General features: G+C 38.9%; 1 protein-coding gene across 4 annotated transcripts in view; it reads left to right on the top strand.

Annotated features, from left to right (window-relative positions):
- Nucleotides 1-27354, top strand: part of FTO (FTO alpha-ketoglutarate dependent dioxygenase) — a 374801-nt gene that overhangs the window by 89318 nt on the left and 258129 nt on the right. For all 4 annotated transcript variants that reach the window (XM_082366673.1, XM_082366672.1, XM_082366670.1 and 1 more), the window contains exons 2-3: nt 8958-9035; nt 23290-23917. In XM_082366673.1, the coding sequence (XP_082222799.1) occupies nt 8958-9035; nt 23290-23917 (706 nt within the window). The remainder of the gene's footprint in view (nt 1-8957; nt 9036-23289; nt 23918-27354) is intronic.

Here is a 27354-nt window from a genome sequence, read left to right as displayed (position 1 = left end):
CTGTTGGCCCTTGAACAACATGGGTTTGAACTGTGTGGGTCCACTTATAATGTGGATAGTTTTCAATAGCAAATACTATAGTACTACATGATTCTTGGTTGGTTAAATCTATGGAAGCAGAGGAACCACGGATACAGAAGGCCGACTATAGGTTATATGTGGATTAACCCCTGTGTTGTTCAACGGTCAAGCATACTTCTGTTTGCTAGTCTATCAATTTTTGCTTAATGTATTTGATAGATCTGTTATTAGTTGCATAGATATTTAAGACTGGTATGTTCTCTTGATGAATTGATTCCTTTATGATTGTGAAATGACTCTTTTTGCCTCTAATAATATTTTTTGCTCTGAAATCTATTTTGTCTAGTGTCAGTATAGCTACTTCGACTTTCTTTTGGTTAGTATTACTGTGGTAAATATTTTTTTTCATCCTTTTACTTTTTAAAATCTTTTTTTATTGTGATAAAATATGCATAAGACTTTTTAAAGTGTACAGTTTTGTGGCATTAAGTACATTCACATTGTTGTGTCCATCCTTTTACTTTTAATTTGTTTCTTTATACTTGAGGTCAATATCTTATAGGCAGGATATAGTTGGATATTGATTTTTAGAATTTAATCTGACAGTCTCTTCTTTTTAACTGAATTGTTTAGACTATTTACATTAAATGTGATTGTTTATATGGTTGGATTTAATTCTCCCAGTTTACTTTTTGCCCTTTGTTCTCTTTTATTCTCTATTTCTGTCTTTTTGGTTTGATTTTTCATGATTCTGTTTTATCTCCCTTGCTGGCTAGTCTCCTATAACTCTTTGTTGTTATATTATGGTTGTTTTAGGATTTCTAGTATCCATCTTTATCTTAATAGATTCTTCCTTGAAGTAGTACTATTGCACTTCACATGTAGTTTAAGAATCTTACAATATACTTCCGCTCTGTTTTAACTGTTGTGTTATTGTTGTTATATGTTTCACTTCTACATATATTATAAACCCAGCAATGTACTATTATTTTTGCTTTAAATAGTTGTCTTTTATAAAGATTATATAGTAAGGAATAAAGTCTTTTCTATTTCAAATGTAGTTATTATGTGTGATGCTTTTTATTCCCCTGTGAAGACTCAGGTTTATCTAGTATCATTTTCTTCCTACCTGATGGTCTTCCTTTATCATATCTTACCATGAAGCACTGCTGGTGTTGAATTTCTACTTTTATATATCTGAAAAAGTATTTATTTTGCCTTTGTTTTTGGAAGATATTTTGGCTTGGGATAGAAACTTAGTTTGACAAATTTTTTTTTCTCTCAGTTATTTGAAAATGTTTCTTCACTATCTTTGGGTAACATGCTTTCCATGAGATATTTCATGGTATGATCTGTTCCTGTGTACTTACTATTTCTTTTTCTCTGACTGCTTTAAAGATTTTCTCTTTTTCACTGATTTTAAGTAATTTGATTATATTGTGCCTTAGTGTTATTTCCTCATTGTGTGTGTGTGTGTGTGTGTGTGTGTGTGTGTGTGTGTGTGTGTGTAGTTCTTTGAACAACTTGAATCTGTGGATTTATAGTTTTCATCAAATATGGAAAATTCTTGGCCAGTATTTTTCTTTCTCCCATTCTTTCTCCTCTTCTTTGATGACTCTAATCATATGTATTAAACTGCTTAAAGTCATCCCACAGCTCACTGATACTCTAATAATTATTTTTTGCCTGTGTTTCCTATTGGATAATTTCCACTGCTATGTCTTGTTTTCACTATTCTTTTCTTTTGTGATATCTAACCTGTTTTGAATCCTATCCAATATATTTATATTTCATCTCAGACCTTGTGGTTTTCCTGTCTGGAAGTTTAATTTCTTTTTCTCTATTAACCATGTTCAGTCTTTTCCCAACTTCTTGTACTTATGAACTACAGTTATATCACTATTTTTAATGTACTTGTCTCCTAATTCTGTCATCTGTGCCATTTTGGGGTCGGTTCCAGTTGACTGATTTTTCTCTTCATTATCACTCATATTACCTTGCCTTATAGTCTTGTCCTCCTTTCCATGCCTTGTAGTTTTTGATTAGTTTGATCTTTTCAGTCTTACTTTTAAGCTGTTTAGAAAGGAATAGAGCAGTAGTCCAGGGCTAATTTTATACCACTATTGAGGCAAAATCCTCCTGAGAATTCTTCCTGATTTGTGGATTATGAGTTTTTTTTTACTCTAACTGGATTTTTGGTCTACTACAGCATAGGCTCCCATTATTAAGAACTGAACAAGAAATGCTAAAAAAAAAATTCTTGAAAACATTGTAGAGCTACCAAAGCAACCAGGACTTGAGAGTCCAAAAGTAGTGGTTATAAGCATTGGTTTTAAATTTAAAAAATAGAATTGATTTTAATTAAAATTACTTAAAATGTTTACATTTACATGTGTTTTTTTAAAGTGAAAGATTGAACACTTCTTGAAAGATCAGATTTCTCTTGTTTCAGGGTTGTGTGGTGGAGTGTAGTGGGAATGACCTTTATACTTAGGGAATGAGATTATGAGTTGTGACCAGTAGTGTAATTTTTTGCCAGTCACTTTGTATCTCTGGATGGGCCTTTGTTTCTTCATCTGTTCTAAAATTTCACAATAATTTTAATTTTTATCACCAGTGTAGTTAATCGAGGCATTTTATATATATAAAGTTTTATGGAGAGTTTTTATACAGTTCTGCTGTAGTTTACCCAGGGAAATTAATGTCTGAATTTCTTATGTATATGGCATAAAGTATAATTTGATGGGTTACACATAGGATTGCTTATAAATAATTCACAACTAATAAATAAAACTGTCTTTTTCAGACATGGGTAAATAACAGTAGCAAGTGGTTGCCAAAGTGTATTGAGGGTTTTTTAATGTGCTTGGCAATGTTCTTAGATCTCTACATGTACTACTTCATTTATACGTCACAGGGAGATACACCAGTCCCAAATCATATATGTACGCTGGTAGTACTGGTGTTAGAACTAACAGTTAGGCTTCTTAGATGCTCATGCTTTGTTATAGACCCCTTCCTCCATTTGAATGCCATTTGCTTAATATCTGCATAGTTTATAGTTTATAAAATGCACTAATATATATGGTTAATTTTATTTCATCTTCACAACACCCTGTGAAACAGGGTTTTACAGATGAGTAAAGTGAGGTTTGGAGAGGTTGATTCAGGTGTGGTACCACATCTAGGAAATGATAGAGTCGGGATACAAATTCTACTCTTCCCTCCAAATTCTGTTTATTTTTACCGTGCCGTATTTTCAGTGAGTAAAAGAAAGCGAATGCTCTTTGTTGAGATACTTTTTTTTCTTTTTAAAAGCAAATATGGAATATGGGTATATGAAATATTTATTTATACTTCTTTTGGCTTAGCTACTTCTCACTCATCTTTCTGGTATTAGTTTTGATGTGTCTTCCTTGGGGAGATTTTCCTTACTTATGCTCTGCCCAAGGACTAGGTCAGTTTTCCTACTTATTATTTGAAACCCTCAGAAGACCAGGTGCTTATTTATTTATTTTTTTTAAACATCTTTATTGAAGTATAATTGCCTTACAATGGTGTGTTAGCTTCTGCTTTATAACAAAGTGAATCAGTTATACACATACAATATGTTCCCATATCTCTTCCCTCTTGCATCTCCCTCCCTCCCACCCTCCCCATCCCACCCCTCTAGGTGGTCACAAAGCACCGAGCTGATCTCCCTGTGCTATGTGGCTGCTTCCCACTAGCTATCTATCCCACATTTGGTAGTGTATATATGTCCATGACACTCTCTTACCCTGTCACATCTCACCCCACCCCCTCCCCATATCCTCAAGTCCATTCTCTAGTAGGTCTGTGTCTCTATTCCCATCTTGCCACTAGGTTCTTCATGGCCTTTTTTTTTTTTTCCTTAGATTCCGTATATATGTGTTAGCATACTGTATTTGTTTTTTTCTTTCTGACTTACTTCACTCTGTATGACAGACTCTAACTCCATCCACCTCATTACAAATACCTCCATTTCATTTCTTTTTATGGCTGAGTAATATTCCATTGTATATATGTGCCACATCTTCTTTATCCATTCATCTGTCGATGGACATTTAGGTTGCTTCCATGTCCTGGCTATTGTAAATAGAGCTGCAATGAACATTTTGGTTCATGACTCTTTTTGACCTATGGTTTTCTCAGGGTATATGCCCAGTATTGGGATTGCTGGGTCGTATGGTAGTTCTATTTGTAGTTTTTTAAGGAACCTCCATACTGTTCTCCATAGTGGCTGTATCAATTTACATTCCCATCAGGTGCTTATTTTTATATTGAACATTCATAAGCCTTTATTTGTGATTGTATTTTGAAGACTCAGACAAAATTAATTTTTTACTGAACCTGACAAAGTATGATTCATAGTTTAAAAATTCTGTGGAAAATGAAAAATGGATAAAGAATAAGGGCTGTTAGCATAATCTGACGAGGCTGAAGAGACAGCAGTGGGATGGAAAATACACTTCATCTGTGAAAGGTACACCTTCACATTATGAGTCATGATCCAGTTAACCTTTTTAGGTAATAACTATAAGATTCGCAAACTATATGCCTATTTGACGAGATATGGAAGCTCAGATACAACTTAACTTTTCACAGTGAGTCAGAAGCTTATTAGGGTTAAAGTTTCTGACATCCAACCTTTATGGTTTTGAGTTGCAATGTGTTTTACTTAAGGCCTTGTGTCTGTGTACCCTTTCCTTGCAGGAGCTGCGGAGGTGGTTGTAGCCCTCATGGAGGGTTCTTCAGTGCTCCTCCTGCAGGTGGGAGAGCCGAGGCTTTGCACTCCCTCTGGCTTTCTGTGTGGCATGTGTGAACAGCTTGATGTATTTGACACCAGGGTGACAGCAAAGAAGCTGTGAGCAGAGCAATGTGCTGTAGGGCCCAGCTGTGTGGATTTATCTGCATCTCAGGCGGAGGAGCAGCAGTTAGCCAGATCTGACAGTCAAACATGAGCGCCTTCTGCCTCCACTCCAGAGTGCATTCGAATGTCGTGTGTGTTTACTGACTGCTTGACATTTGACACAAAGAAATTGTCAGAGCTGTTTCTCTTCCCCCTCTTCACTCTTTACTGCGCTAGTCTACAAGTCTACCCCCGAAATACTTTATCATGCATCACAAAAGTATGCACTTTCTAATGTAAAGCCCAAAATCATGTCATGTCATCTTCATCTTTGTATTGAATTCCACGTGAAGAATTAATAGGTAATATACTTGAGTTGATAATTGGTAATATGTTGAATAGGCGATATGTTTACAGAGTTCAAAAACCAAAACAATACAAAAAGAAATACTTTGTATAGTCTTACTCCATCCCTGGCCCCTTCTAGTTGTTTCCCACCTCTGCCCCTGAGAGAGAACCACTTGAGTAGTTTGTCACATGTCCTTTATGTTTCTTTATGCAAATACAAGCAGATATTCTTTCCCTTGCCTTTCACTTCCCCATGCGTCCTGGAGAGCTCTTTGTTTCACTAAAGGGAGGCTCCTCATTCTTGTTTACCGTTGCTTTGTATTTCATTGCGTGGATGTACCAGCATTTATTTAACCATCCTCTGTGGATGGACACTGGCACTGTTTCTAATCTTTTTTTTTAGTTGGGATATAATTCACACACCATAAACTTCAGCCTTTTAAGTATGCAACTAAGTGGTTTTAAATATGTTTCCAAGCTTCTGGTCTACAAATAGTGGTCCAGTGAGTAAACTTGTACATACATTCTTCAGAACATGGTACAAGTAAGAAATTAAAATCCTAGAAGTAGGATTTTGGGATCAAAGGGAATGCATTTGAATTTCGATAGGAGTTGTCAGTTGCCCTGCATCGGAATTATACCCTTGTGCACTCCTGAGTATGAGAGGGCTTGTTTCTCTATAGTTATGCTCAAAATGGCTATGCCTTTTTATAAAGCAATCTTAATTTTTAAGAAATGTGTGATGTTCATGAACTACCAGTTTAATCTAATAATCATTCCTGATTGACTTCACCAAGGCAAATATGACCAAAGGTTCTTTTTAAGTTGATAAATAGTGCTATTTATAATTGATCTCATTAGTTAATCAGTAGAATTACAGGTTGTGAATGTTGATGTACAGAGCAGATTTCATCTGTGTGGCCTTAAGTTGAGTGATTTCCTGACCCCATTCTCTCCTGTCATAGGGATCTAACAATGCTCACAGTATTAAAATTAAAATTCCCAGTAGAAAAAGACCACTTATATTCTCTTGCTCTATGGTAGGAACATTCTTGTAGAATTTTATCCTTTCGGATACCTGCACGCCAGTGTTCATAGCAGCACTATTTACAATAACAAGACATGGAAGCAACTTAAGTGTCCATCAACAGATGAATGGATAAAGAAAATGTGGTGTATATATATATATACGTATATATATATATATATATATATATATATATATATGTGTGTGTGTGTGTGTGTATATATATATATATATATACACACATATACACACACACAATGGATTATTACTTAGCTATAAGAAAAGAATGAAATAATGCCATTTGCAGCAACACGGATGGACCTAGTAATTGTCATACTAAGTGAAGTCAGACAGAGAAAGACAAACATATATGATATCACTTAGATGTGGAATCTTAAAAAAATAATATAAATGAACTTATTTACAAGTAGAAATAGACTCACAGTCATAGAAAACAAACTTATGGTTACCAAAGGGGAAAGGGAGGAGGAGGGATAAATTTGGAATTTGAGATTAACAGATACAGACTACTATATATATAAAAAAGAGTTTTATCCTCTTGATACAGCCTTCCAGGTTATAATGTTTTCTGTCTGTCTGATGCACTGGACCTCAACTGAGCTGAGAAGTGGTGGTTTTTATAATAATTTTACTGAAGTATTTATCATAAGTGGAATTTCAGCCTCCAGTGGTGCTTGTTCATCTTTGGGACAGGTCTCTTGATGTTTAATCTGGTCAAGGTGGAATATGTAATTCCTAATAGAAATCTGTACCTTTGTGTTCCCTCTTATATGCAGATTAGCTTTATGGACTCTCCCGAAGAGATTTTAAGGTGGTATTTGTAAGGTGGAGCCATCTCAAGGTCTGAGATATCATGTGCATTTTAATTGTTCAAGCCTTTAACATTTTTTTAAACATTAAAACTTTTTTGGGGGCATGTAAGTGTTCTGTCTATAGAAAGGACTGGTAAAAGACTCATAGGAAAATGCAGGTTTTACTGAGCCTGAAGTGAAAATTGAGGTATAGGTTTCGATTAAGTTTGTGATGGAGTGCATAAATGTGCAAGTATAGGCATGAAAACATCATTAGTTCTTTCTGTGTCCCAAATAATGGCTAATGTGGAAAACAGATAAACCTCTTAACCAATGATTTATATAAACCAATGATTTGTGTTAGTATTATAGGTCCTTTGTAAAGGAAAACTCTTCATAGTTTAACTGGTAAGCCAGTCTTATCATTACAGATGGGAAAGTACCTTTTAGACAAAGCAGAAAGCTTTAATTATATAAACAGACTAGAATTTTGCATAAGAGTAAAGTTTACTCTTTTGCCTCTCTTAGGTCAACTGGTTGCTATTTTTCTATTCCCTCTTTTCTTTATTCACTTTGGATAATTATACAAAAGATCCAGAAAGGACTTGAGTTCTGCCTGAAGGGGTATTTGCTCTGGACTACTCTGTGATGGGTTAGTGTGAGAAGGCTGCCCAGAGATGGGAGAGGATGATTCTCAGGGCCACCATGTCTGGTTGAGCAGGTTGTGCACTGCATAAAGACGGTGCCCATTGGGACAGGTTGGGGCTAAAATCCAGTTTGTGTTCTCCAAGTCATGCTGTAGGTAGTAGGGGGGCATCAACCCAGGGTAAGGCACACCATTTTCTAATTCTTATAAAAGTGCCTTAGTGGCTGTCAACAGCCTGAATAACGCATTGCAGTTTTATTTGTTTCTGCCTTTTCTGTTTTTTTTCTTTCAGAAAATTTCTATAGTATATAGATGATTTCTATGTGTATGTGTGTCCGTGTACACACATATATATATATGCTATTTATATGCCACGTACACACACACACATATCACATATGCTTGAATATAAGGTTAGATATTCTTTGAAAAAAATCCCTCATAAGGAGGGTGTCATCTTGTATGTATTTGGTTCCTTATAAAGTACTTTATAATGCGGGGTCCTCTCTTAGTTACCTTGTTTGAACAGCACGGGTACTATTTGGAAGACATAGTAGCTTGAAATGGCCTCAGACAACACTAGTGTGGGTGCCTGAAAAGATTTCTTTATCAAATTGGAGAAGAAAAGAAGCAAAGATATTCAAGATACATTTAGTAATTATTCTAGGGATGAAAGATCACTTTTAAAAAGTAATGTGTAAGTGGATATGATCTCAAATAAATATATACAGGATGAATAAATTCTCCAAATACCCTGACGTTATGTAAATGGATACTTGTGGCTTGGTTGGAGAGTTTCAGTGATAGTAAGGATTCGAAAATTGCTGTGTCTCAAGCAGATTATACAGACAGGAAGATTTGTTCTGGAAAACTGATTGGATAACTCAATTTGAGTTTGATTGGATAACTCAAAAGGTGACTCTAGCGATGAAGAAAAAGACCCTGATGTTAAAGATACACGTCAAGAGTGAAGCAAATTGCTTCCTGAAATGTGAGAGTGAATAAAATGATTATGTCTAAGTTAATGTTTTATATGATGTATAATTTAAATGCATGTAATTAAATTAATACATTTTATAATTGACTTTTGACTAATTTCTCTCTCGAAAAGTTTCTACATTCAAGTTGGCTAAATTTTGGAGGGTAGTCTCTTATGGGAAAAAATAAGGGATTGTCTTATGTTTTGGATCAGTTTATATTCAGTCACCTGTAATCATTATTATTTTTAAACAGAAACTGAGGCTTCTTGAAGAGCTGGAAGACACTTGGCTTCCTTATCTGACCCCCAAAGATGATGAATTCTATCAGCAGGTAAGGTCTTTTAACATTTGTCAATTTGCACTGGTTTTTTCCTGCTCTACCTTATTTTACCTATGAAGTCCACTGTGGTCTAGAGAGGTTAAATGAGAGGTGAAATGGTCTGAGTTGGTCATCCAGTGTCTCCTCACCCCCAGAATATATTAAATTCCTGCACCATCTGCTTTCTGCTCTGAACTTAGTGCTTTAGCATAGTCGACTGTCTTTTCTTCCCCAAGCATTCTGAGTTCTTCCTCACTCCTTGCCTCCTCTCCTTCTGTTTCTTCTGCATAGAATATTCTTTTGCCCCTTAGCCTGTTGCCAGATGACTAATTTTTCAAGACTTCACTTAAACATCGCCTCCTTTGTGAAAGTTTCTTTACTTACCTTACCTACTAATAGAATTGATTGCACTCTCCGCTGTGCTCCTTGTACCTTATAAATAACTTGATTGTACCTATCACATTGTATTGCAGTTGTGTGATTCTGTGTCTCTCCCCCTGAATTAGTCAGCACTCTTTCAATTACAAGTGACAAAATCACAAACAAATTCATTGTGACAAAAAAGGGAATTTATTGGCTTACTTAACTTAGATGTCAAGGAGTACATGGCCGAATCCAGTTTCTCTAAAGATGTCATCTGATCACTGTTTTTCTGTTTCTTGGCTTGGCTTTTTTCTGTGTGGCTTCATGCTAGATAGGCTCTCCCCTGATAGTACAGGAGGACTCTGACAGCCCAGGGGATATGTGGTCTTAAGCACATAGGATCTTAGAAGAAGGCAGTGATTTCTTTTTGCCTGGTCTGTCTGATTCCCCCAGTAATGGTCTCGTTGGCCTGGTTAGAGGCATGCGCCTATCCCTGAATCGGTCATTGTGTTCAGGGGAGCGAGATGCTCCTGTTTGCCTGGCCTAGTTTCTGCACCCACTCTTGGCGTAGGGTTGGAGTATGACCATTCCCACTCACAGTGCATGGAGTGTGAGTCAGAGATGGATGGTTTTCCCAAAGGAAAATTGGAGCCCCGTTCCAAAGAAGGAAAGAAAGGCATGCTGAGCAGTAAAAATAGTACCTTTTCATCTCTTCTTTCCTACTAGAATGTTAGCTCTTGGGGTATAAGAATTGGGCCACATCAGCTTGGGTTCTCCAGCACCTAGCATATGCTTGTCGTGCATATAGCTGATTCTCAGTAACCATGGAAAGAAGAGAGGAAAGAATGAGTTTACCCATCTAGAATCCCAGGTCTCCCGTGCATTCTCAGGTCCAGGACATCATCTGTCATCTCCACTGTCATTAGAACTTCACTACCTTTCACCTGGTCAGCCCTTTTATGGATTGCTCTAGTTTTCTTTGTCCCTCTTTCTTAATCCTTAAAGCTGTAGTAGACTTTTTTTTTTTTAAACCAAAACATAAATCCAAGCATGTCAACCTTCTGCTTCAAATCCCACAATGGCTGTCTGTTGCCCGGCTCCTGCATTTCCAGCCTCGTCTTCCCCATTTTTTTACCTTTTTACCCACACTGGGTTTTGGCAGTAGCTCAGACTAGCTGTGCAGTATTATATTTTGGGTCTTCCTGCTACATCCTTTCCATCTTCCTTCCTTCGTGAACTTCTGTGTTACCTGTTATTAGTAACAGCTCACGTGTCATCTCCTGTAGGATGCTTCCCTGACACGTCTATAGCCCAGAGGTTGTCTCTGCTCCCTCTTGTGTGCACTTGTAGTACTTCATGTGTACCTTAATTATCTCAGGTTATTGTAATGATTTCTTTATATGCTCCTTTCCCTCATTCTCTGTACTGTATATAGGGCCTGGCACCTAGTAGGTATTTAATTAGTTTGCTTGAATGGATGAATGAATTAATGTATGCATTAGCTCATTTAAAAAGCAAGACATATAATAATATCTGGTGTGATTTTAATTTTGTTTTACACACAAATACTCCTCCCCAGGGAGGTGGCCTCTAGAACAATCTGCGGGACTGATACAGAAATGTTATATCCCAGACTGGTAGACTTTTCTCTTTTGAGCTTTTCTAGTTTTCCAAATTATCTAAATCCAAATTATCTAAATGAACATGTATTCTCTTGTAATCAGGAAAAAAATAATTTTAAAAAGTATCCTTTAAACAGGTAAACCCCCCAAATGTAATCAGTTCTTAAATCCTTGCTGATATTTTCATAGATAGGAGCTTTCTGGTACATGATAATGCACATTATTATAAAGCAACTTCTGAGCCTTTTTAGCTTTTGTGTGGTGAAAGTAGTGCATGAAGAATTAAACACCAAGGAGCCCAGGTGCTGTGAGCCAGCCATACGCTGAGCCACAAAAGGAGACTCCAAGGCAAACAGAACAACTATCAAGGCTTCACTTTTTAAAAAAATTTTGAATCTTATTTTATTTATTTTTTTATACAGCAGGTTCTTAATTAGTTATCCATTTTATACATATTAATGTGTATATGTCAATCCCAATCTCCCAATTCATCCCACCACCACCACTGCCCCACCACTTCCCCCCTTGGTGTCCATACGTTTGTTCTCTACACCTGTGTCTCTTATTTCTGCCCTGCAAACCGGTTCATCTGTACCATTTTTCTAGGTTCCACATATATTCGTTAATATAGGATATTTGTTTTTCTCTTTCTGACTTATTTCACTCTGTATGACAGTCTCTAGGTCCATCCACATCTCAACAAATGACCCAATTCCATTCCTTTTTATGGCTGAGTAATATTCCATTGTATATATGTACCACATCTTCTTTATCCATTCATCTGTCGATGGGCATTTAGGTTGCTTCCATGAGCTGGCTATTGTAAATAGTGCTGCAATGAACATTGGGGTGCATGTGTCTTTTTGAATTATGGTTTTCTCAGGATATGCCCAGTAGTGGGATTGCTGGGTCATATGGTAATTCTATTTTTAGTTTTTTAAGGAACCTCCATACTGTTCTCCATAGTGGCTGTATGAATTTACATTCCCACCAACAGTGCAAGAGGGTTCCCTTTTCTCCACACCCTCTCCAGCATTTGCTGTTTGTAGATTTTCTGATGATGCCCATTCTAACTGGTGTGAGGTGATACCTCATTGTAGTTTTGATTTGCAGTTCTCTAATAATTCGTGATGTTGAGCAGCTTTTCATGTGTGTCTTGGCCATCTGTATGTCTCCTTTGGAGAAATGTCTATTTAGGTCTTCTGCCCATTTTTGGATTGGGTTGTTTGTTTCTTTAATATTGAGCTGCATGAGCTGTTTATACATTTTGGAGATTAATCCTTTGTCCATTGATTCGTTTGCCAATATTTTCTCCCACTCTGAGGGTTGTTTTTTCGTCGTTTGTAGTTTCCTTTGCTGTGCAAAAGCTTTTAAGTTTCATTAGGTCCCATTTGTTTTTATTTCCATTACTCTAGGAGGTGGATCAAAAAAGATCTTGCTGTGCTTTATGCCAAAGAGTGTTCTTCCTGTGTTTTCCTCTAAGAGTTTTATAGTGTCCAGTCTTACATTTAGGTCTCTAATACACTTTGAGTTTATTTTCAAGGCTTCACTTTTATCTTGCTAATAAGACCCACAACAAACCTGATACCAATATCTAATCACTTTAAGTGCACCTTATAATAAGGGAGTGCTTCAACCAAACCTTTGTAAAGTAAATCTGTTCTCTTAAAAGATGAAGTAAAAATACTTTTTAATGACATGAGTAAATTAAAAGTTTAGACCTGACATTGGGTCCCTTAAACAGGTCCTAGCTGCAGGAATGCCAACCCAGCTGCCAGTCATAAAAACAAGACTTTTTGCAGGGTCCATATTGGGTCTGTTTATTGACCCTTACGAGGTGCCAGGGACTGTGCTGTGTTGGATGAAGGCTGTCACATTTCATACTCACAGCAGCCTCATTCATTCATTCCACAAATATATATTCAGCAGCTACTCTTCTTCAGGCTCAGGGTGTTTAAGGTAGATACTGTCATTCCTATTTTACAAATCTGGCAGAGCTTGAGTTCAAGCCCATATTTTTTGACTCTGAAGACCCAGGCTCTTTCTGCTATACCGTATGCTTCCCAGTATACCGTGCTCAAATTCACAGTGCCTTCAGAGAAGTTTTTTGGTTTCTTCTGATAAGGTCGTAGAGAAAACCAATGAAAGAAAACAACAACAACAACAAACTCAAAGCAGAAGAGCAGAGAGGACCTCTGTTGGTTTACTATAGAGCACAAGGAAATGAATTACATAGAAAACAACCTCTGGATTCCAGATACAGGAGTGCTACCCCTCTTATCCTGGGACAGTGCCCCCCTCCTCAGCATTCCCCGTTTTGTGCTTTCCATCTGCCAGCTTGTCCTCACTGCTTTATATGTATTTGCTCATTCAAATCTTATCACAACGCTCTGAGGCAGGGTGTTTTTAAAACTCCGTTTTAGAGATGAGGCTCAGAGGCACCGAGAGGTTTAAAACTTTGTTCAAGATTTATAAGCACGAAGCGGCAAAGGCCAGGATCGAGGCTGTCTGGGTCCCGGGTCTGACTCCTAAGCGCTGTCCTACTGTGTCTCTTGGTGCTTCTGGAATTGCTTTGATTTTATCCCGATGATCCCAAACCTCTGTGTCCATCCCTTTTCGCTCTTGTGACCTGTGGGGCTCCAATTCCAGCTGCCTGCTGGGTGGCTCTACCCAAAAGTCTTGCAAAGACATCTAACTCAACGTGATCCATATGCATTCATTACTTACTTAATTCAGCAAATGTATTTAGCTCTCCCACTCTGTGCCAGGTAATGTTCTAGACATTAGAGATGAAGTTGTGAAAACCGACAAAAGATTCTTGCCTTCTTTGATCTTATTTCTTGTGGAGTCTGGTAGGGTTGGGGGGTGGGAGGTAGGGAGGAGAGATTAAAGAAATAACTGAAAGATAAATATCGGAAGGGAAGACTGGTATGGAGATAAGTAAAGGAAGTAAGGGGGGTAGAGACTATAGGTGGGGGATTGCAACTGGGGCGGTCACAGAAGGTCTTCCTACAGTGACATTTGAATGAAGACCTTATGGAGGTGTGGGAGCAAGCCACGTAGATACTTGCGGGAAGAATGTTCTGGACAGAGGGAACAGCAAAGCCTCTAAGATACGTTTGAGGGCAAGCAGCTGAGGCTGACACATCTGGAGGGAAGTGAGAGAGCTGGGGAGAGTAGAAGGAGATGAGATCGGAGAGCAGTGGCCCAACTCTACAAGAGCTTGCCGTCTACAGTGAGGACACTGGCTGTGACTGAGTGAGAGGAGAAGACGTGACAGGGTTTGGAGCACAAGTGCGACAGGATATGACTTACATTTTACAGGGATCCTGCCTTCCATTCATTCCCTTCTCTACTGACATCCCTGTTGTCCAGTTGTTCAGATCGGACCCTGGCTGTCCTCAGCTTCTCTCCATGGCTTCCCTAAGCCCTAAGTGGTTTCTTCTTTTCCAGTCCCACCGACACTGTGTGAAATCAGGTCCTCATCTGTCATCTTCCACAAGCACAGTTTTAAGAGTCTCCTAGTTGGTGTTCCTTGTGCCCGCCCCAATGCCATCAGAATTGTGTTCCGATAAATATGGCAGACTTGTCACTCCTTGCTTTGTAAGTTTTGTTGGGTCTCTCTTGCCTCTGAGGTCAAGTTCAAACTCCTCTGCATACCCTACAAGGCCATTGACTGTATGGCCCCAAACAACCTCCCTGGTCTAGTCTCCACCCCATTGCCTGACATAGTGTCCAGCCTCAAACTCCTGTCATACAGAGTTTCTCACTACACCTTGGCTTTGCTGTGCCTGTCATCCTTTCATGCCCTTGTACCTGTTGTCCCCTGGGTCTAGAGTACCCACATCCCCTTTTCTGTCCGGTGAGTATCTACTCATCCTTAAAGACTTTGTTTAAATACAGTCCCTTCTGTGATGATACCAGGAAGTCCCACTTGTGTAACTTTCAGAATATATTAAAAATTGGAACGCTTCTCACTACCTCTGCTGTGTGCACCGTGGCCAAAGCTACCACCATCTCTTTCTCAAATGGTTGCCATGCCTAACTTCTTCTCCTGCTCCCACCTCCAGACTGTTTTAACATAGCATCAGTAGTAGTGTTCTTCTTAAAACATATATCAGCTCACTAGACTTGCTCAAAGCCCTTCAGTGGCTTCCCTTCTTTGCAGAGTAAAAGCCTAGGCCCTGACAGTCACTTACAAAGCAGGGCAAGATCTGGCTCCTGACTGCTTCTCTTCTCTCATTTCCTGCTTCTCCCCACCTCCTCCTCTTCCCACTCTGGCATTCTTGTTCTTCCTGGAATCAACCAAGCACACTCTTGCCCCAAGGCCTTTGCACTTAATGTTCCCTCAGCCTGGAACTCTCTTCCCCCCAGGTATCTGCAGGGCTTGTGTGCTCATTTCTTGCCTTTCTCAGCTCAGATGTCACCTCATCAGAGGCCTTCTCTGCCCATCCTGTGTAAAATAGCGACAATCACCCCTGGCACTCCTATCTTACTTACTTGGGTTTGTTTTTCTCCATAGCACATATCACAATCTAAAATACATCAATACACAGTAATACAACAATACACAATCTAAAATATAAAATAAATATATTTCATTAAACAAATAAGTAAATACTAAATAAATACGTAAAATTCTCTCTCTCTATATATATATCTATGTATAGAATGAACTATGTATACTATATACTTTTACTATATATATAAATATGAGCTCCCGGAGAGCATACAGAAGTTTTGCTTTCTCCGTATTCCCAGCACCTTGTGCTTTGCAAATAATATGTGCTCAATAAATATGTATTCAATAAATGAGAATTATCCAGACTCCCTTCCTAATAATTTATTCCCTGCTCCCATAGTAGTATGTTCATACTTCTGTTGTGAGAAGTCTTAAATCTCTAACTCTTGGTCCCTATTTCTCTTTCTACTGTTAAACTATGAGATGCTACGGAACAGGACCTAACTTGTTTTCATCATTATACTTACGGCACTTATACAGTGTTTGGTACAAATGGATATTCCATAAATTTTCCATAAACAAAAAATGAGCTACTGAATGAACGAGTGAACACACATTTTGTGTCACTTTGTAGCACATGACACGTGATCACGAGACTCCTTGTGAGAGCTGTAGCAAGGCCTGGGCTGTGACTTGGGAAGAGTGCCTGGTTCTTTTGGGAGGCAGCTCAGCATCTTGCAACTGGGGACTAGGCCAAATAAGTGTCTAGCCTATTTGTCTTGGGATGGCTGCCAAGTCATAAGCAATTTACAATGAAAATTATATAGAAAATATGATGACTGATATAGTGCGAATTTCTATAGAGTGCAAAATATAAAGTATGTTAACCAGCAAAATCTGTTAACAGCCAGATTAGAAATATACTCCCATGAAATCAGAGTATCCTAGCACTTACATAAAGTGCATTTCCTGGGTCACTTGAAGATTTTAAATTTTATTTCACTCTCTGAAAGGTTGAGTTCCATTGGGCTTCATTTAGGTGAGCCTCCTGTAAACTGGTATCTTATTCATTTAATGCCATGTCTGGCTTCTCCATATGATGAAATTGTTTCAGAACCATCCCTTGATACGAGAGGAGGAGGTAGAATTTTTATATAATGGTTTAAGCTAGGTAGAAAATAAAGCTTATTCTCCAGAGAAGCTAACATTCTTTATCTTTTAGCCATTGATAAAGACTTGGCATGTTGGCAATTTATATCTAAAATACCATTCCAATTTACAAAACAGAAATAGACTCACAGACATAGAAAACAAACTTATGGTTACCAAAGTGGGAAGTGGGTGGGGGAGGGATAAATTAGGAGTGGGATTAACAGATACACACCACTATATATAAAAGAGATAAACAGCAAGGACCTACTATATAGCACAGGGAACTATATTCAATATCTTGTAATAACCTATAATGGAAAATAATCTGAAAAAGAATATATACATATATATGTATAACTGAATTCACTTTGCTGTGTACCTGAAACTAACACAACATTGTAAATCAGCTCTACTTCAATTAAAAAATATACCTTTCCAAATACTTACTAAACTATATAATCGTCATTTATGTCATAGAATCTTTTGTAGAGCTCAAGAAATATATTATGTGACCAGACAACTACTAATATAATTAAATGACTGTATACTCCCTGGAAAAACTTTAATGGGATTAAACAAAAAAAAATTCTAACATATTTGAAAATGTACCAACAGCTGTTCCAAATTATCATGTGATATCTGATGTTCTACCTGTACCTGTCCAAAATGGAAAGTGAACTTATTTGTTTGACAGGGTGAACTAATATTATTTAATGTTCATTTCTTTTCCAGAGTTACCTGTTGTTGTCTTTAAAGAAAAATTTAACAAATACCACATGGCACTTTTATGTGCCAGGCACTAATCTAATAACTTTATATACAATAAAGGGCATTTAGGCTTGGGGATTTTCTCTCTTGCATTTTTTGGATATTATGACAAAATTATCCAGTTATTGTTATTGGTGTTCCCTGTGGTAAAATCAAAGTTTCCTAGAGCATTGAGCAACATTCCAAGTCACATTTAGACAGTAGCAGAAGTTATCTTGAACATTTTTTAAAATTTAGAGTCATCAGAAAGAATCTCTTGGCACATACGAGAGATGTCGTGAAATTAAGAATTTTCTAATGTAACATCTTTTCTGATTTAAAAAGTATTCTACATTTATTTTGGAAAATTTGAAAATTATACAGATGTCTAAAGAAGAAAACTAAAATTACACCCAAGTGCATTACCCAGAGATAACCACCAGAAACTTTTGGCAGTATTTTTTTTCCAAATCTTCTTTTCTATGAGTATTTACATATATACTTTTTTTTTTCTTTTTATGAAACTACGACCCTATTGTCTAAGTATCTTGTTACTGATTTCTTGTATAGCAGTATTTTGTTACTTAACGTTTTTCATAAAACATATAAAAATTCTTCTAAAATATGTTATGTTAGTATTTCATCACATGAATGTACCATTTTCCTCTCTTTGGGCATTTTGGTGGTTTTCAGTTTTTAATTATTATAGATAACAGTATGGTGAATATCCTTATAGTCTTGGTACATTTCTCTAATTATTTCCCTATGACAAATTCTTGGAAGTAGAATAACTAGATGAAAAGATATGAACATGTTTAGGTTCTGATAGATCTTGTCCAATTGGCCTTAAGCAAGGTTGTAATAATTTGCCTTCCTAATTGCAGACTATCAGAGTATTTGATTTTGTTCTCAGCAACAATGTGTATTACCATGATAAAATTTTGTTTTTTGCAAACTTGATAGGTAAAACTAAACTAAATGTAATATAATACAAATATAATATTAATTTGTGTTTTTTCTGACCTGGTGCAGTTAAGTTTTTTTTTTCTGTATTTAATTGAGAGCCTTCTCAATTTATGTGTGATTTTTTCTGTTGATATAAATCTATATATTTACATCAAAGAAATCAGGAAACACTAAAAATCAAGGCTGATTTTTTTTTTTTTTCCCCAGAGAGCCAATTGCTAAAGATTTGGGCACTACTGTATATGCTCAAAATTTGTTACTGGCGGGAGTATATGATCAAAAACATTTGGACGGGAGAAAAGATCCTTCCTATACTGGAATAGGCTGGAAGGAGAAAGCAGATTTAAGTTCAGATAAGATTGTAAATTTGATAATAGGTAGATGACTGAGTTTCAGGGGGTCTCGCAGGGGTGAAGGAGGGACACTTAAGTGAAAATATAAAACGAATCACTAGCTAAGAATGTGTGCCGATCATTAGGGCTGTTTGCCAAATGGTTCTCCATTCCTCCCCCGTCACCCAGCTTTTGGGTCCCAAAGTAGAATTACAGTTCTGGGCCCTCTCATATTGGATGAAACACGTGACTGTTTCTGTCCAGTGAGAAATGATAGCCGTCACTTCTAGCCTGGAGTTTTTCATTGCCATTGCCAGGCCCTCCAGCACACTCTTTTTCCGTTTGCATTGTAACCATCTGGTGGCTGCTTGGACCCCTGCATTACTACTTTAATGGGTAGTGACTCTCTGCCAACCCACAAATAATATGTGAAGTGAACAAGAAATATTGTTGGGTGAAGCCACTGAGATTTGAGGGTTGCTACTACAGCATTGTCTAGCCTATTCTCCCTGATCCAGAATGCAAGAAATAGTAGAAAGGATGCAGTAAGTTTGAGGAAGTACAAAGAAGAGAAATGAATTAGTCAAGTCTGAATGTGGGAAAATGACTTTACTAGGAAAGCATAGTAGGACTGCCCTGCTTCTCAGAGTGCCTGTGTGAGGTGTGTGATCATAAAGTGACAAAAAGCAGAGTTAGGTGGCACCACTATCAACTGTCACTGAGACCACCAGGGATCCATTTAGGATTTCTGGTTTCTATACCTCTTTCATCCCAGTAGAACAACAGAGACAGAAATATACTTTCTGTTTACACAACTCATGAAGAGTGCCATGTAATCTAGTAGCAAGAGACAGAGCATTCTGGAGCCATGAGCAGTAACTCTAATTTTGTCGCTAAACTGGCGAGTCTCGGAGCAGGTCCCTGAGGCCTCAGTATACTTGAAGGCACATCTAACTAGCAGCAGTGATTAAAAGGAAATTTCTCCGTACTTTCTTAACAATTCCAGTGTTCTTTAAATAATCCTTAGTATGAAATATTAAAGAAAAGTAAGATAATTCCCAAGAACTTGGTTTTGAAACACACTCCCTCTGGGACTGAGAGAGGAAGAAGCCTGGAAATAATACAGACACATATACATACACTCTTGCTGCTATTGTTCAGTACAGACTGGGCCTGGAGACTAGCGAAGATATATTTAATACAGGGGAATTATAACTCTAAGGACCTGGGACATTCACATAACCATATGAGTATCACATGTAAATACCTTAACATTAAAAACAACACTCTAAAAATAAAACAATAATAATGACATGGGAAAGTATTCAAAAAAATTTTTTTTCGCTGATAACTCATGTCCCTCTCACCTCTGACCACATCTGCTTCTTTTCCTATCGGCCTCAAGGGCCCAGCAGTTCAGTAATTCATCTTCAAGGCAGGCTTTCCCCCGCAACTCCATACCTGGCAGGTCCTTCGCATCCTCTTGGTCACTTTCCCAAAGAAACCTTCCCTGAATTTCCAGCCTCAAATAGTTATCCCCCTGCTCGAGACACTCAAGGACTTCGCTCCTGTAGTTAATCACCGTCTCTTCTGTACCATCAACCTCTTCTTCTGGTATCATTCCCATGAGTATGCTGGCAAACCCTAGAGTACCCTTCCGTCTTCCATTGTTAAAGATCGTCCCTTGGTCTAGCGTTCCCTTGCATCAACAGCTCCATTTTTCTCTTCCCTTTCATAGCAAAACCATGCCAACAGACATATAAATGCCATCTCCACCGCCTCCTCTTTCGTTCCATCATCAGCTGACTACCATCCGACTCTCATCCCCCTCACTTAGCTGAAGTTGTCCTTGTCATTGTCATCAGTGATTTCCGTGCTGCCCAATCTAGTGGATAATTTCTGTCCCCATCTCACTTGGCTTCTCAGGGGCAGCTGACATAGTTGACTCCTCCATCTTTCTTGAGGTGCTCCTCTCCATTGGCTTCTGCGATAATACACTCTCCTGGTTTTCTACCTCAAAGGTTTCCTCTGTTGAGCCTTCCTCCGTGACTCAGAAAATGGCTTTGGGTTCGCTTCTGTGCTTGTGCTGTTCCCCTAGGAGATCTCAGCCATTCCCAGGTCTTAAATATCAACTGTGTGCTGTGCTGACAGCTCCCACCTTGATTTCCCTAGCCCCACTGTCTCCTCTGGGCTCCAGATGAATCTATCCAGTTGCCTCCTCATCTCCATCTGAAGATTTCATTGCCATCTTAATGGCTACAGCTTCAAAATGGAGCTCCTCATTCCTTCCTGTTCTTCTCCCTGTTTTGTTTTGCCCCAGTCTTTCTTATTTTAAAAAATAGTAGGGCTTCCCTGGTGACACAGTGGTTAAGAACCCACCTGCCAATGCAGGGGACACAGGTTCGAGCCCTGGTCCGGGAAGATCCCACATGCCGTGGACCAACTAAGCCCGTGCGCCACAACTATTGAGCCCGAGTGCCACAACTACTGAAGCCCGTGCTCCTAGAGCCTGTGCTCCACAACAAGAGGAGCCAACACAATGAGAAGCCCTCGCACCGCAACAAAGAGTAGCCCCCGCTTGCCACAACTAGAGAAAGCCCGTGCACAGCAAGAAAGACCCAGTGCAACCAAAAATAAAAAATAGTAAATAAAATAAGTTAATTAAAAAAATAGTAAATTGCTTATTCAGTTATTAAGTCCAGAAATCTGGAAGTCATCTGTAATTTCTTTCCCTTCATCATCCCTCGCATCTAATTCATAATGTGTCTATTTGCTCTGCCTATAAAATACGTATTTTAGCTGTCTGTTTATTTCTGTTTCTATTTCAGACCATCATCACTTTTCTCCTGGATGGTTGTAATAGCAGCTGATAAGAGTTTTCCACTTTGACATTTGCCTCTTTCCAATCCATGCCCAATATTTTAACTGAGTGATTTTTATAAAATGTAAATCAAATTGCTCTTTGCCCTTTGAAGTCCTCCATTGCACTGAATCTGGGGTCAAATCCAGAATCCTTACTTTGACCTCCCAGGCTCTGTGTGATCCAGCTCTGCCTTCTTCTTCATCCTCATTGCATGTCACTCTGCCTTTGGTTCTTTTGCTCTGGTAAAACTGGTCTTCTTTTTGTCTCTAGAATAGGCTGGTCTCCATCCTCAGTGCCTTTGTATTTTTTGGTCCCTTTTATTGGAAGGTCTTTCTCTAGTTCATCATGTGGCTGGTGCCTTCTTTTCCTGAAGAGCTCAGCCTAAACGCCAGCTCCAAGTGAGAGTTTCCTACTCTAATGACAGATTTCCCACTGGTTTGTTTCTGTCCCAGTACTTAACACAACTTGGGATTACTTTTCTTTATTTACCTGATTTGGTAGAAAGCTCTGTGAGGACAGGAACCTTATCTCTGTCTAGTGTTTGGTAGGTGCTCTATAGACATAGTTGAATGAAAAAAAAATGTATAGAAGAATAATGGTCTTGCCCTGTTTATCATATGAACGATTACTGAATGAAGATATAGAAGAAAAGTGTCAAAAATGGTAGGCAGCACAATACTAAAAAGGTACCAGTCAGATTACACTTTATAGGGGTAAATGTGAAATCCTGTGCTTTGGTTTTAAAAAAACTCAGTTTCACTGTGTAGAATCAGGGAACTCTGGCTTGATGCCAATTCACATGTTAGAGCCAGAAGTGGTAGCTGAAAAGTTAATGAAGTCCTAAACTGCATCAGTAAATCCCTGTATTTCTGTATTAGAGGAGGGCATTATCTTATAGTACTCTCCTCCAGTGACACCAGTAGAATTATTACAACTTTCTAAATTGCAGTGGAATACCTCATTCATTCATTCATTCATCCATCCAGCATTTACGAAGTACATTCTGGGCACTAGTATTATAGCTGGGAACAAAATTATCACGGCTGTTGTGTTCATGGGACTCAGTGTCTAACTCGCAAAGTGAAGTGATTTCTCTTTCAGTGGAAGCGTTGAAGCAGAAACCAGTTCGTCATTTACTGAGAGGCCATGCAATCTTGTGGTTAAGAACTCATGCTCTGGAGCTCGACTCTGGGGCCCCGGGGCTTCAAATTCCAGCTCTCCTATTTCTCAGCTATGTGTGACTTTGGGCAAGTTTTTAGAATGTCTCTCTGCTTCAGTATTCTCATCTATGAACTAGAGATAATAATAGTACCGCCACATAAAGTTGTAAGAAGTAAATGAGTTGGTGTGTATAAATCATTTCGAAGAGTACACAGCACTCAGTAAGCACTTAAAAAATAGGTATCAAGCAGTTAATGAATATGCTGTGTTTTTTTGGAGGACCAAAGGCTGGAAGACAGGTTGAGGTTGGGGAGAAGTGGTCATAGCGGGAGCTGGGGAGACCAAAGACCAAATTATTATCATTTTGTTTATAATTGTTTGCAATTGTTCGAGCTTGGACTGAAAACTCCTGGCTGGAGAGTTGATGACATTTGTTTTATTTAGTTTTCTATTTTAGGCTAGAGAGGTATGAATCCTGTTTAGAAATACCCCCCGACAGTCCTTTTTTCTCCTAAAGTTTACAAAGAAACACATACTTTCGGAATTAGTAAAATTATAGCTATCCATAAATGCATATTTTGCTTCACTTTTATTTTAGTGGCAGCTGAAATATCCTAAACTAATTCTCCGAGAAGCCGCCAGCGTCCCCGAGGAGCTCCATAAAGAGGTTCAAGAAGCCTTTCTCACGCTGCACAAGCATGGCTGCTTATTTCGGGACCTGGTGAGGATCCAAGGCAAAGATTTGCTCACTCCAGTCTCTCGCATCCTCATTGGTAACCCTGGCTGCACCTACAAGTACCTGAACACCAGGCTCTTTACGGTGCCCTGGCCAGTGAAAGGCTCTGACGCAAAGTACCACGAGGCCGAAGTAGCTGCCGCCTGTCAAACCTTCCTCAAGCTCAACGACTACCTGCAGGTAGAGACCATCCAGGCTTTGGAAGAACTTGCTGCTAAGGAGAAAGCCAATATCGATGCCGTGCCAGTGTGTATAGGTCCGGATTTCCCCAGGGTTGGCATGGGGTCATCCTTTGACGGACAAGATGAGATAGACATGAAGAACCGAGCAGCCTACAACGTAACTTTGTTGAATTTCATGGATCCCGCGAAAATGCCATACCTGAAAGAGGAACCGTATTTTGGCATGGGGAAGATGGCCGTGAGCTGGCATCACGATGAAAATCTGGTGGACAGGTCAGCGGTGGCAGTGTACAGTTATAGCTGTGAAGGTACAGTCTGCTCTGTGAAGAAGCAGCCCCGAACGTAACATGACCAGAGTTGCACAGGCTCTGGAGATATATGTGGTCGTGTGTGTGTGTGTTTGTGTACATAGGTGTTGAGTGTCCTTCTAAGGTTTGCCACGCCCATATATCTACAGAATATGCCTCTTTCTCATCCAGCTGTGCTGTCTGGCTCATCGTTATACTGTGCTCAGATAGCATATTTTCATGCATAAGCGCTACTGTCGTTGTCTTTCCCAAGCCCAGGAGAGCAGCATCTTGGTTTCACACAGCCAACTGCCTTTCTCTAAAGCTCAGGATGGATGGTACAGTTGCTATAATTAACTTGCTGATAAAGGGCCGGGAAAACAAAAATCTGTCAAATCCTTCCAGATTCCCACAGGTGTACATTTCCAGCCTTGCCAAAATATTTTATTACGGTCGACATCACTGTCTTGAAGGGAGTGATTTGTCAAATGTAGACTTGTTCTTGGCTTCCTACAGTTTTCACTACTGCCCTTACTCTCCAGAAGCAGCTGAGGTGGGTTTTATAAGCCGACAGGCCTCTATTTTCAGGAAACTCTCCAGCCCCACCTCAGTTCTGCAGTTTTAGACCTGAGAGGGTTGCTGTGGCCAACTCGTTCTTGCAGTTTCTGAAATCTGGTGCCCTTGGAACAGAGATCACAGGCTACCTTTTTTATGGTCTGCCCAAATTTTCCTTCTTTGCTTGCGCAGGTTGTGTGTGTTTAAGGTCCCCATTGCTTTTCAGAATAGGGTTATAAAAAAGGTAGGTGAACATATCAAAGACAGAGTGACCGTTGCTGACTTTCTCTGCCTGATCATTTGGCAAAGGAGTACAAGAGGTAATATTGGCTCTTTTGCCTGTTTAATCTCTTCCTGTTTATTAAAAGGTGCTTGGAAAAGCAGAGTTCTGTTGGGTTGGCCAAAAAGTTCGTTTGGGTTTTTCCGTAACATCTTGTGGAAAGACCCGAACGATCTTTTTGGCCAACCCAATAGATATCCCATCAGGGAATCAACTGGAACTTTTAAGGGTCATTGTTTTCTGAAAGCTAGTTTTTAATTGGATTTTGTTGTTATTTGACTCTTATTTACTAAAACGACTATTTTGGAAAAGGGATTTTAAATAAGAAACTCTCCTGGCTCTCTCTAAATATCTTACCATTTCCCAGTCTCAAAAATGTTTTCTAAATTTACCTTATGTCTTCGGCCGGAAACAAGGAACTAGTTTAGCGGTTAGAAATTTCACCAGTTTCCCTGGCATCTCAAATAATGATGCTGACCCAAGAAAATTGCTTGAAGGGGATTTGATGCTGTCCTAATGGAAAGAACCGTGATCCTCTGATCTTTAATAAGGCCTTGCCAGGGATTTAAGAACTATCACATCCAAGAACTCTGATGTGAACGAACAATGGAGTTTGTTAGTTTCTTTTTTAAGGAGGCAACTCTCTGAAACCGAGGTGGTGGTATGTGATAGCTCAAACAGCTACAAAGATGTCTTTGTGCTCCCACAGACTTTCAGCCCTTCTGTTTAATAGTCCTATTGTACTTCCAGAGCGTGGGTGATCAAATAGTTTTTGAAACCTGGAATATCTTGCAGAAAGGAATGAAAATTTTTAGTGAATAGTTTCTGTGGTCGGGAGTAGTTAAGATTGATAAAGTATACAAATATACATAAATACATAAAGCTTTATCTTTGCGGTTATCACCTAGGTGAGGGAACTGCAGAATTTGAATCTGTAGGAGCAGGGTAATTCCTTCGTTCTCTTAACCCCCGAGGTTCCCAGAACTCTATCCCATAATAATAGCAATACTGGGAGCTCTCATTTATTGAGCACCTACTATGTGCCAGGCACTGGTAGAAGCATTTTACATGTATTAACCCATTTTATTTTTACAACAACCCTATGAACGAAGTACTACTGTTATCCTCATTTTACAGATGAGGAAACTGAGACACAGAAGGATGATGAACTTTTCCACGGTTATACAGCTATGAATTAGCATAACTAGGATTTGAATGCAGACATTCTGGTTTCAGAGTCCTAACAGCTAAGGCTAAATGCCTTATGAGCAGGTATTTCCTACTCCTGCAGTATAGTTACCTGTGGGAGTTTGGTTTTTAAAATGTCTACCTCTGGAAAGGTTACGGGAATGTTCTACTTGCTCTTGTTTGCAGGTCCTCATGCCCTCCCTTCTCCCTGGCACCTCACTGCCCTCTCCCCACAACATCTGCTGTAGCTTTCCGTTCCTCCTCTCAGATGACCGGGATGCATTAGACTAGGAAAGGGAACCTCTCTAGGTCTCTGGCTGTGTGTGTCATGTTGGGTCAGATGGTTTAAAAAGCATGTGCCTTGAAACATTTTCTGGGTGCCATTTCTTCCAGGTGACAAGTGCTATGTTTAATTCTCTGGCCTCTCTAGAATCCTGCCAGAGGTATGGTAAGGGTGAGCTCGAAGGGAACCATTTCAGTTCAAATCATGATTGGGGTTGGGAAGGGCCTAAAGGGGGCAAAGAGAATGGAAATTTCAGACAACTGTACTGTTTTCTGCATCCTTGAACATGTTCGTTGAACAGTTGCTAAGGGAGGTTCAGGTAGCTGTTCTAGACAGTATGGAAACCCCAAAGGTGAATCAAGTGCCCTTCTTGCCTTGAGAGGATAGGTGAAGTAAGGTGTGCTCTGGTGGTTATAATTATGAAATGATGAAGTGTCAGATCCGGAAGGGACTTTTGAACTCAACTAGTTCAGCCTCTCATTTTACAGATGAAAACACTGAGGCGGGGAGAATGGGAGTGATTTGTCCAACGTCACATGGTTACTTAGTGAAAAGGGAGTGTTACAGCCACAGGAGAGGTTCATGTAAAATGCACTGGGTATCCAGAAACAGAAGTGATTACTCCCTGCTGAAGTTAAATTCAGTTGAAGCTTAAGATCTTTCAGGACTTTGCTCTCAATACCTTTTCCCAGTGAAATCTTCATGTAGGTTTATAATGAGCCAATCATCCCTCCTTGGTTTATTTCTGCCAGTAGAGGTCATTGAGAAGTAATTGGTATAGGATACATGTATCATTAATTATATACTAAATTCATTGACTTCCCAAGCAGTGCTAGTTAATGGCTATCTCCAGTAGGAGGATTGAAATAGTACAGTTTTTAATCAGGAATGGCTTTAGGGAACCATGTGTAAATAGGCAGAGTATTTGATTTTCCTATTCTAGCTTTGCTGGCAATTGCTTGTTCCTCCTAGATATAAAAAAACAAATCTTGCAGGGAAGATATTAACAACACATGGTTTAATATAGTCCTACACCTTGTTCTTTGATTCGAACCCCTTCAAAAGGATCACCGAAACAGTTACTGTTGGTTACTATTTTTGTTTGTTTGGAAGGAAGTATTTTCTGTGATACGGTCTTCATAGGAAAAAAAC

This window comes from Balaenoptera borealis, assembly GCF_965194805.1.
Source record: "Balaenoptera borealis genome assembly, chromosome: 19".
Classification (NCBI taxonomy): Eukaryota; Metazoa; Chordata; class Mammalia; order Artiodactyla; family Balaenopteridae; genus Balaenoptera; species Balaenoptera borealis.
The sequence above is the reverse complement of the archived record's forward strand: the minus strand, read 5'-3'. Positions and strand labels throughout refer to the sequence as shown.